Source organism: Miniopterus schreibersii, assembly GCF_964146895.1.
Source record: "Miniopterus schreibersii genome assembly, chromosome: 20".
Taxonomy (NCBI): Eukaryota; Metazoa; Chordata; class Mammalia; order Chiroptera; family Miniopteridae; genus Miniopterus; species Miniopterus schreibersii.
The window spans coordinates 3,546,499-3,557,730 of record NC_138122.1 but is presented as its reverse complement, the minus strand read 5'-3'; the positions used below and the strand labels follow the sequence as shown (position 1 = coordinate 3,557,730).

Sequence of the window (11,232 nt, the reverse complement as noted above, 5' to 3'; positions counted from 1 at the left end):
GTGATCCCTCCCACTCTGTTCTTTTTTCTCAAGATGGCTGCAGCTATTTGGGTTTTTTTTTTGGTTCCATATAAATTTTCAAAATGTTTGTTTTAGATCTATGAAATATGCCATTGGTATTTTAATAGGGATTGTATTGAATCTATAAATTTCTTTGGGTGGTGTGGATATTTTAATGATATTAATTCTTCCAATGCATGAGCATGGTATATTCTTCCACTTGTTTAAATCTTCCTCTATTTCTTTTTTCAGTGTCCCGTGGTTTTCTGAGTACAGGTCTTTTACATCCTCAGTTAAGTTTATTCCTAGGTATCTTATTCTACCTGAAAAATTTGAAAACATTTATTTGCAAATATATATACATATATACTATGTTCATTGCAGCATTATTTATGGTGGCCAAGACATGGGAACAACAAAAGTGTCCTTTGATAGACGATTGGATAAAAAAGCAGTGTTACCTACATACAATGGAACACTACACAGCCATAAGAAGGATGAAATACTGCCATTTGCGACAACATGGATGGGTCTTGAGAATATCATACTAAATAAAATAGTTCAGACAGAAAAAGTCAAGAACTGTATGATTTCACACACATGTGAGATATAAAACTGAAATCAACAAATTAACAAACAAGACAAAACTTGTTCTGCAGAGTGTACATGAAAGGTCTGAGCATGGGGGTGACTACTGTAGAGAAGACAGCAGGTGCCCCGGCTGTGGCCCCATGGGAACAAGGCTGCAGGGAGAAACTGACAGGTGGTAGGTAGTACAGAAGCATCCGTGAGAGGGGGTAGGTACAAGTGGAGACCTCACGCTGTGAGCCCTCGAGCTGTGCGAATCCGCAACAGCCGCCAAGATGAAGACGTAAGATAAGACGATGAGGATCAGGTGGGCTGCTGCCAGGACGCCGGTGCTGGCAAGCAGGGCAAGCTCGTTAACGGCTGTGTCTGCGCAGGCCAGCTGCAGCAGAGGGGATGTCACAGAAGTACACCGTGTGGTGTGGCCCACAGTAGAGCAAGTGGAAGGTGAGGAAGGTATGGCCTGCAGAGCACACAGCACCTGTGGCCCCAGTGATCCCAGCTGGGCTGCACACATCCGCCTGTTCATCGCAGCTGGGCAGTGCAGGGGCTGACAGAGGGCTAGGGAGCGGTCACAGGCCGTGACTGTGCAGGAAGCACTCAGTGCTGGCTGGGGAGTGGAAGCAGTAAAGCTGGCACAGCGCAGTCCTCAAAGGAAATCACCTCCCCATCCAGAGTCAGGAGGCCTGCCGTGACCTTGGCATTGTCACTGCAGACACATGCATCCAAGAAGGAGAGGGGCCCCAGGAAGTGGTACACAGGAGAGGAGAGGGGAGGGTCAGAGCCCATGGTTATGAGAATGAGAAGATTCCCGGTCAAGGTGATGCTATAGCTGAGGAGGGAAAGGAGGAAGAAGACACTAATTGTTCACCTGTGTGCATCAGAGCCTCCAAGGAGAAGTGGCTTACCAGAGTTTGGTTGGGGTCTTCTGTCTCCATGACCATCACACACAGAGGGGTGAGTTATCCTCTTGGCCAAAACTGACATCAACAGACATAAAAGAGCCCTTCCCATTTCCTGAATGTCACTAGCCACTAGGTGATGCCATCTCGGTCTTGCCCATAAATGAAAGGTGTGTAGGTTCAGTTCACTCTTTTGGCCTGTTCTAGTGTTTTCTTGCTGTTCTTTCAAAAATGGATCTTTGATTGTGGGATCCACAGTCTTTTTGAGGCACATAAAAGACTGTAAAGATTATTTGGAGAAATATAATTCCTAAACGATGGCAATATAAGTATGGCTTAAATCCTACTCTCATGGGGCATATCTATTTTGCAAATATTCCAGAACTGTTTGCCTCTTCTCTCTTAATTCACTCTGTAAATAAGTAGGTTCCACTGCCACGTGTCCTCAGGAGTTGCCCAGTGTTTAGGTGCTATTACATCAGCCAGGAGCCCAGCAGTCCTATCCACCCTTCACCCAGAGGGAGTTCTTTGGATTTCAGCTACCCACAACTAACTCTCAGACAATGAGGCCTTAGAGAATTGACTGATAGTTATCAGGACAAATTATTCAGTACATTTCATACTCTTCCTGAAAAGCTTTATTTCAACCTTTTGGGAAATATTTTCCTATGCCTTTATTATCCAGCTGGATTGATATTTAAGAGTTTTAAACCTAATTAGATGTTGTATAAAGCAATTTTTTTAACTGCTTATTTCTGTTTTATCTTTGATTCCCATGGGTTTTACTTAACTTTGCCTCTGCATATTTTATACCTATATTTTCACAGTAGTGTTTTATGTCCCATCTCCCATGAACTTCACTAACATATCCAATGATTCTGTATTTAGCCTCTTTGTCAGTCTTCTTAAAACAACATGTTTAATTTATCTCTCCCTTTAACTGTTCCCGCCTGCCTATGGCATAAATTGTATCCCTGTCTGATATTCAAAATTATCTATAAACTGTTTCCATTATTATCACAAGAACGTTATCTCTCTGAAGAAACTCCTATCTCAGGATGATGTTTGCCACAGTCTCTCCTGATCTCATCACAGCATTCCTTTTTTCCACAGGAATAGATTTATTTATCTCTGCCTCATACATCTGCTCTCTATTGTTAAGTTTGAACATTAATTCCTCTACAACCCTGTGTAACTGTTTTATCTCACACTGATTTATTCTTTCCTGAAACCTATGGTACTTATTATAATTATTAATAAATGCTTAAGCATGCACTATCTTGGATGACTTTGGTGTTCCATGTGCATATGCCATGTCTTCCTATGAGGAACACAGGGAAAATGTCAGATGCTTTCTCTGGTTTTCTATCAATATTTTTGGGCTAGAGAAGCAGAGATAGCAAGGAGCCGAGTTTATTTGGATTCTTATAAGTTTAAGTCTATGGTCAACCACTTAATAGTTGAAAGAGAGGGATTATGGTGCTGAATTTCTTTGTTCCTCTAGGTCATCCAGTTTAAGATGGGATATCATAATTTGTAATAGCTATTATTTTACTTAGGACAGAGTAGGACACATAGCATATAACCTTACATTTCTTAATATTTACTAATTATTCAAAGCACTGATATTCTGTATGATGCTCCCGACAAAATATTATATCCCTTTTGCTTGAACAAATGCAGTGATGGAGTAATCCCAGTTCCACAAGAAAGCTCATTCCAATGCTGGATCAATATACTATTATGTCCTTTACATCAGCTGTATATACAGAGCATATTAACCAAAAACAGGACACTTTAATGAGGTATGCACAAGGTGACTTGAAAAATAGAATAGGTATAGCTCATTCTGAGAGAGAAATATTCAATATAATGTGGATGGTAACTATTTTAAAAATAATTTCTAAATTTAACGTGAGCTCAATTGAGGTCAACATATTTGTTGATTGTTTACCATTTGGTAAAATATTTAAAATCTAACAAATAAATATGAGAAAATACCTGAAAATAATCTGAACATGATATGAATAGAAAAGAGTGGCAGAGTAACCCTACTGGGTATTTAATAGTATTTTAAATCTGCAGCTATCTAAAAAGTTTGGTAATGACAAACATATACTAATAGAATTTGTATATTGTGTATATATGTGTATAGATACATATGTACATATATAGTAAATAATATTCTGAAATAAGATTAAGTACATATAAGAATTTAGTATATTTAAAAGGTAGCATAGCAAGCTTGTGCATGTGTGACAGATATTTAATAAGTAATGTGACAATAGGCTAGATATATGGGAGATAAAAGTTAATATAATTTTCCAATCTGCTTCTCTTTCTACTCAGAAATTCTAGCTAGATAAATTGTTTGTTTTAAAATATGAAGCCAGGAAGCTATTTGAATATTTAAATATGCAGCTGAAGGGTAGAAAGAAGCCAAATCATATTTAATATTCAAACTAAATAGTATAGTTCTTAGTTACTATTTTCAAGACTGGAGAAATATTCAGGCTAACTACTTTTTCTCTTCTGCTTTATTTTTTCTCATTCTCAAAGTTAGATAACCTCAAAACAGTCTTGGAAACAAAAAACTTTCATAAGGGATGAAGCTGCATAAAGAATATTACTTCATGTGGTTCTTTCTAGTGGAAGGTTCAAGTTCACATATCAGCCCTGCTGCTGTTTTCACTGTGGATAAAAAAGTAACACTTTATGCTTGGTTCTATGAGATAAGTTTCTTAATTTAAAATGATGTAATGTATTTCATATTTCTCTTTTAAAAGTTAAACAACAAGTTCAGTTCTTATGTGACCCTTCATTTGTGTGCGTGATATGTCATTGGCTGTGATGAGAAAAGCAATCCTGGTGTTTGCTCGAATCTGACTTCCAGGTTGTCTCTGTTCTGGCCCAAGGGGCTCATTAACCGAGTTCTGCTTCTTCTTGCACATGGAATATTTAGATGCTCATGGAACCGCAGTTCTGTATGTTTGCCAAATAGAGTTTGTAACTGCCTTGTGCCAGCCCCAGGGCTGCTCCTCCTAAGATAATTAGACCTCTCAAGTGTATTCTCCTAGAACTATCCTTAAGGGCTTCTGTTGTTTCTATCACATGAAGAATTCCATCAACTCCTTTCCCCTGATGGACTAGATTTTACAAGATCTTCAAACCATAGATTCTCCTTACTTTTCAGAATGCCAGATTCACAGATCCCAGACCTAATGATCTCTTTCTTTCTCCTTTCCCTGAATTACTACAATACTTACTGTGCACTCACTCAGTTATACCGAGTGTTTCTTATTTATTTTCTAGTTACATATCTCTATGCCTATATGTAAATGCATTTTCTATTTGTAAGATTATAAACTCATTTAGAAAAAACAATGATGTCATAATTTTAGAATTATACTGAATACATTTTTGTTGAGTTGAATTGTATTGCCCATTCATGCATATTTTCACAAGAAAGACTTTCACAAGAAGACCAGTGAGAATGGGTTTCAGATCTTCTTCTTGCATCCAGATACATGCTCCATCTCATCCTGCTTCACATTTCATACTCAACAGTTATGGAAAAATATAAGAATGTGAGAGCACGTACATTCTTCTACTATATCATCTGTTTCATTAAGATCCGTGGAAACATCATGGAGATTTAATCTATGTTTGTGGAGAAAAGAAGCTTATCCTTGACACGTCTATATCAATTTTATGAAAGTGGAGTCCTCTGCAAGCTCAGAAGGCTAGACCTACGCAGGTCATGAGGCAGAGCACAGGCAATGGCTCCCTCACATTGTGGTGAAATTGCCCTCTCAAGTTCAAGTTCCTCGACAGTTTTTGTCAAAGTAAAAGGCAGAGTAAGGAGTTTGGAGAAGCCACTTATTTTCTTGAACTTCAGTTTCCCCATAGTTACATGGGAATAATAATACCTATCTCACGTAATTGTTGTCCAGGTCATATCAGGTGTTTACATGAAGGTTATTAGTAACATGTAAAAAGCTATATGGGTATCAACACAGAGAAATGTAGGTGGATGTCACAGAGAAACAGAGCTTTGATGTGGACATTTCTTATTTTGGATCTTTTCTGCAAGGTGCCATCCTTTTTGATTTCCATTGGTATAGAAGAAAGAAATATAGAATATCATTTTTTGAAAGCAGGTACAATGTGGAACTTTCCAGTGTTCTCACCTCTGTACCTAGAAGTCCTCTACTCTCTACATGAATCCTTCTTTCTCTTTCCGTTTTAAATCTTCCCAATTATCTGGTGTTCCATCAGGTGTTCTAAATTTCAGTGTCTACTGTATGTGTGTGGTGTGTGGAGTCAGTGAGGCTACAAGTCCTTGCAATCTCCCAGCCTCCACAATGCTGCCTTCATTTCTTTGTTGCGGAGTGTGTAGATGATGGGGTTGAGCAAGGGAGTGATGACCGTGTAGAAGACAGCTACCACCCCATCCAGGGTTTCCTGGGAGCCAGGGCGAAGGTAAATGAAGGTGCAGGGCACATAGTACACAATGACAACAGTGAGGTGGGCTGCACAGGTGGAGAAGGCATTGCGGCGCCCATCAACAGACCGGATTCGCAGGATGGCAGCCACTATGCAGCCGTAGGAAGTGAGGATAAGTGCAAAGCAGGTGAGCGCCAGGAAACCAATGTCCACAAAGGTTACTAGTTCATTGATGGTGGTGTCAGCACAGGCTAGACGCAGCATGGCAGGAATGTCACAGAAGAAGTAGTCCACGCGGTTTGGCCCACAGAAGGGCAGGCGGAATATGAAGCTTGTTTGGAAAAGTGAGTGGAGTGTGCCTCCTAGCCAGGTACCCAAAGCCAGGTAGTTACAGAGACTGGGGGTCATAATGGTGGCATAATGTAAAGGCTTACAAATGGCTAGGAAACGATCATAAGCCATGAGGGTATAAAGGAAACATTCAGTGCAGCCCAGGAAGTGGAAAGAAAAAAGTTGGATTACACAGCCCCCAAAGGAGATAACCCTGCTCTCCAAGAGAAAGCCAGCTAACATCTTGGGGACAATGGCAGAAGAAATGGTCATGTCCAAGAAGGAGAGGTGACATAGGAACCAGTACATGGGGCGGTGGAGCTGGGTGTCCACCAAGACAGTGAGTGTAATGAGCCCATTGCCAGCGACAGTGAGGACGTAGATGACAAGGAAAGCTAGGAAGAGTGGCACCCCCAGCTGCGGTGGGTGGTGCAGGCCCACCAAGATAAAGTGAGACACAGAAGTTTGGTTTACACTTTGCATTTCCTTGCTGTTTACATCTGCAAAAAGAAGTAGCAGAAGGGAAATCACAACACCCTTTAAGTTCTCTGGGCATAACATAACATTCTGTGTCCTTTCTAAATATGGACAGAAAGGATCTCAGAAAAGGTCTCAAAAAGAGAGGCCTTGCTCTGGTTCTGCCTCGTGGTCGTTCTTTCTCCCCACACTCCCCTCAAGTCCTTATTCTGAGATTCTTCCTGGTTCCAGAGAACATTTGTTCCATCCACGGTTAAAACCTATGTAACAGGTTATGTCTATATAATTTAGGAAAGCTAAGGGAAGACCATACACAGAGCCTTTTACTTCAGGGAGAAGTATAATCATATAAAACCTACATAAATATATAAAGAAATGACTGGTCTGTTGTTTTCCTTCAGTTTGATCTCTGATCTCTGTACCAGAGAGTTAGGTTACAGCTTTTTTTTTTTTTTTTTTTAAGAACATGAAAGTTGAAATCATACCTTCTAGTCTAAGTATGCCCAATAAAAACCTGTGTAGACTTTTTTAAAATGTACTATCTGGGCTATACACTGAACATAAAATATTCAGAATCTTTGAAGTTTTAGATAAAAAGTATCAATTTTCATAAATTCTATTTTAAAACACACACATGCCATTTAAAATATTCCAGGATAGTGAAGCAATACAAAATCTCAGCCCTAGGGCAAAGTCCATCTATCTACCCATATGTTCATCCATCCATCTATCCATTTAGTAAAGCAGCATATACTGTATTTTAAGAGCATGGCCCAAAATTTAAAAATCCTAGATCTTCCACTTACTCGCTGATGATCTTGGAAAAGCCACTTCAACCTTTTTTTGGCCTATTTCTATAAGTGGAAACAATCATAGTGCCTACTCTCTGGGATGGTGGTAAGGATTAAATAAATTAAATCATATAATTAACAGTAGCATGTAATAAACATTAGCTATTATTTTTCATCAAATATGTGTTGTGGTCCTGCACTATTAGCACCTCAAGTCATTATTTGTGCCTCAGGTATAAAGTGAACCTGTAGCTTCCAGTGAGTTGTCAAATAGTGGGCCTAAATCTCAATTTTGAAGCAGGATTGCAGAGCCTCTTCTCCCTGGACTCCTGGTGACTGGCATCAGCCACAATGAAAGGAAGGAATTAGAAGCTGCTTAAGGGGGTGCCAGAGGTCTTCTAGACCCTGAGGGGTCACGTGAGGTATATTCTTCCTAGTGACACCTTCCTTCCACCAATCTTTGCTCTAATAGTCTGCATACCAACTGGGGGCAAATATCCAAAATGGCATGTTATCTTGCTGAGGACTTGGGCCACTCAGAATCATTCAGAAGGCTTTGGGGGTGTGGAATGAAATTTGTTTTCCAGCTGGATTCCTAATGGGCAAAAGAACCAAGGTTGCAAGTATGGCTTCCATCTGGCTACCTCCACTGTTCTTTCTACACCATGAATCTCCATGTACCCACATTCGTATCCCACTTAATTTTCACTTCCACAAAATCTACTCTTATCAGTGAAAACAGATTTTTCTGGAGATTGAGCAATTTTCTTGTTAAACCCAGAAGAGTCCAGGGCAAACTGAGACAGGTGGGCACCCAAGGTAAGGGTCTAAACCACATAGGAACTAAATAATCTCTCAAGATGTAGCTACAGAATCTATTCTGAAACAATTTTTGAGAAATTTCTTAGAGATTTCCAAGACATTTCCTTGATTATCAGGGAAAGTCCAAACTTATTGGCGTGACCTGTAGGAAAGCAAGCCTCCTAATCTGATGCTGACCTGCTTCCCTAGCCTTCTCTCTGCACTCTGTCCCACAAATCCGTGCTCTAGCCAAATATTCCTTCCTGTTTCCATGTACGTCCATTTAATCTTGAATGGCCTTGCTCCTCTGATGCCTGATTCAAGACACCATTTATGTGTGACCTACTGAGTAAAGCCTTTCCTCTAAATGACACTGGTTCTTCATAGCTTCTACAGTACTTCGTTCATGCATCTACAGGCCTACTAAGCATGCTGCAATTTACCCTCCACGCGTCTGATTCCCCCGTTAGCCTGTGAGCTCCGACAGGGACTTTGTCTCATTTTTCTTTTAGTCCCCAGTTTGCAGCATACTTTGCACAGGGAGATTCTTAAATCTCATTGAACAAATGTATTCTCCTCTGTATGAATGTCCCTGTTATTTAGCCACTGAATCCAGGATAATGTCAGTTAGGTCTTATAATCTAACTGCCAAAATCATAAGAATTCCAATACTGAGACTGTCACTACTAACCAGCTACATTATTTTGAACAAATCTCTAAAAAATTTTAGTCTCAGTTTTTCAGTTTCTCATTAAAAAAATAATGAAGAATTCGTGTAGATTCCCACCAAAAAAGAAATACCAACTTCTTCCACAGCCATATCAATTCACATTTTAAATTTCATTTTTACACACAGAAAATCAGTTTTCCTCCTAGCTCCAAATCCCTTTCGTACTATATTTTTCCTCTTATCTCTCAGTTGCCTTAGGTTCTCAGTCCTCATTCACTTTTATAATTTACTGTTCTCTCTGTACAGAAATAATAATTTCTTTCCCCTGATGAGGCAGAAAAGTACCCCTGGTTTACCCATTAACAACTAAAATTGCTCCAGTTACGTGCTGTATACAACTTAGTCAGCACCACATTGTATTACCAGCATATTGTGTATTCATCTGTGCAACAGGACAAGAAGCCTTTCTACAAATGGTCTTGGGGAAAAGGGCATTAGCACTGCCCATGCCTTATCTGCCCGTTTAGCACTGCGTGTGAGCTGAGCGAGGCTTAAGGTACACCCTGAAACTCATCTGGGTCGGAAAACTCAGGGGCAAATTGGCCTTTGTTGGGTAGATTACCAAGTTCTTCCTTTCCCCCTCCAACTTATTTACAAAGCATAATGCTATTAAGAGATCTCGGCTGCCCCCTGTTTTCAATGTCTCTAACACACTTTTAATAAAGTATATATTTCAGGAGAATTTCCATTACTGCACCTCTACCTCCTCTCTGGAGTCTTCTCTGCTGGTGGCCACTACCTGGCTGTGAATCTGCTGTGCTCTTTGCAGTGTCTTGTGGAGACCACTTGGTCTCCTCCTCTGACATGCCCCTTCTCGATCTTGTCACTGTGCTCTTTCTGTACACTTCTCTGGCTCATCCCCCTTCCTTTGGCCTTTTTGAAAGTGTTGACAGCAGTGTCCCTAGACTTTGACCTCTGGAGTCTTGTTTTCTGTTGAGCAGCTTCTTCCTCCTATAGTCCCCATGGGGTGGAGGCGGGCGGGGCGGGGGGGGCAGACATCACTTCTATTTCACCCTCTAGGGGCAATTAGCTTGCATCGAAATACGTCGCAGTGGGCTTTGTTAACAACAAAACATGAACTAGGGCTATTCCAGGAAGTTTAATTGTTGCTTTTGGTGTCTCTATAACACAGGATCCTGCTAAGCGTATACACTTGATCAGGAGTCAGGAAGGATCACTCCTTCCATTTCACTGGGTTTTAGTTTTCTCATCTGTTAAGTGGAGATGATGGTGCCTTATCTACTTATCCCATAAAGGTATAGGGATGAAATTTGAAAAACTTTAAGGCCAGAGATTCTACCTGAATGCCATACGGTCATTACTTTGAAAGTACCCTTTTAATTTAAGTCATATTTGAAGAGTAAATTATTAAGACATTACATCAGAATAGATAATACTATTTTAAGCAGAACTGTCTAGGTTTATAATTATGTAAATGAAGACTAAGCTAGATGGAGTATGAAAAACTTGGAAATCCCTTAAAAGTCAAACACATTTAGACTAGAGCTGGAAGGTCTTTTAGAAAAATGACCTAGAGCATACCGCCATTTTACACTTGAAAAAAACTGAGTTTTAAAGAGAATACGGACTTTTCCTAAGGTAAAAGGTCAAACTTGTATGAACAAAAATCTCATACAAGTCTATGGATATATAATATGGAATCACCCAACTATGAGAATAAAGGAACTTGTAGATCTAAGACATTGCTGGGCAAATTGTAGATAAGTAAATATTTGTTAAAATAATTCTTGTCTTTTAATATGTTTTAATTATTTACTTTGAATCATTGTTAGTGTGCAATTTTATGTAGCATATTGTGAGACACAGCATTGCACTTGGTCTATTTTTGAATGTGTCACTTTCCATGTAAGATATCATATAAAGTGAGCATCAAGTGCTTCAGTTTGTATTTATCAGTACAGTTACCTATTACACAGACATGATTTTCTGTTTTTTAAAACTTTCTCATGATACTGAATTTGTCAGATTTAAGGTTCTGCTAAGAGATAATTCTACATGTAGAAAGAGAAATAGAAGGAACTTAAGATTTTAAACACCTAATAATCCCTTATGACAGGAGGCTTTCCAGTTCTGTGATATTCCTGATGGGAATATATATTTACATAGAATAATATGAGGCTAAAAAATACCTGATTATGAACTGAGGCTT

General features: G+C 39.5%; 2 protein-coding genes across 2 annotated transcripts; both read right to left on the bottom strand.

The window, feature by feature from the left end:
- Positions 1 to 629: 629 nt before the first annotated feature.
- OR10S1 (olfactory receptor family 10 subfamily S member 1) lies at positions 630 to 1,529 on the bottom strand (the record flags this gene model as incomplete). The annotated part of the gene is given in 8 exon segments (XM_081122754.1): positions 630 to 833; positions 835 to 853; positions 855 to 980; positions 982 to 1,090; positions 1,093 to 1,175; positions 1,177 to 1,220; positions 1,222 to 1,448; positions 1,451 to 1,529. Coding segments are annotated over 8 exon segments (891 nt in total).
- A 4,290-nt stretch (positions 1,530 to 5,819) lies between these two features.
- On the bottom strand, positions 5,820 to 6,746 carry OR10G6 (olfactory receptor family 10 subfamily G member 6; the record flags this gene model as incomplete). The annotated part of the gene is made up of 1 exon (XM_081123170.1): positions 5,820 to 6,746. The coding sequence occupies one exon, from the start codon at positions 6,744 to 6,746 to the stop codon at positions 5,820 to 5,822; it is 927 nt and encodes a 308-aa protein (XP_080979296.1).
- Between the last annotated feature and the right edge of the window lie 4,486 nt (positions 6,747 to 11,232).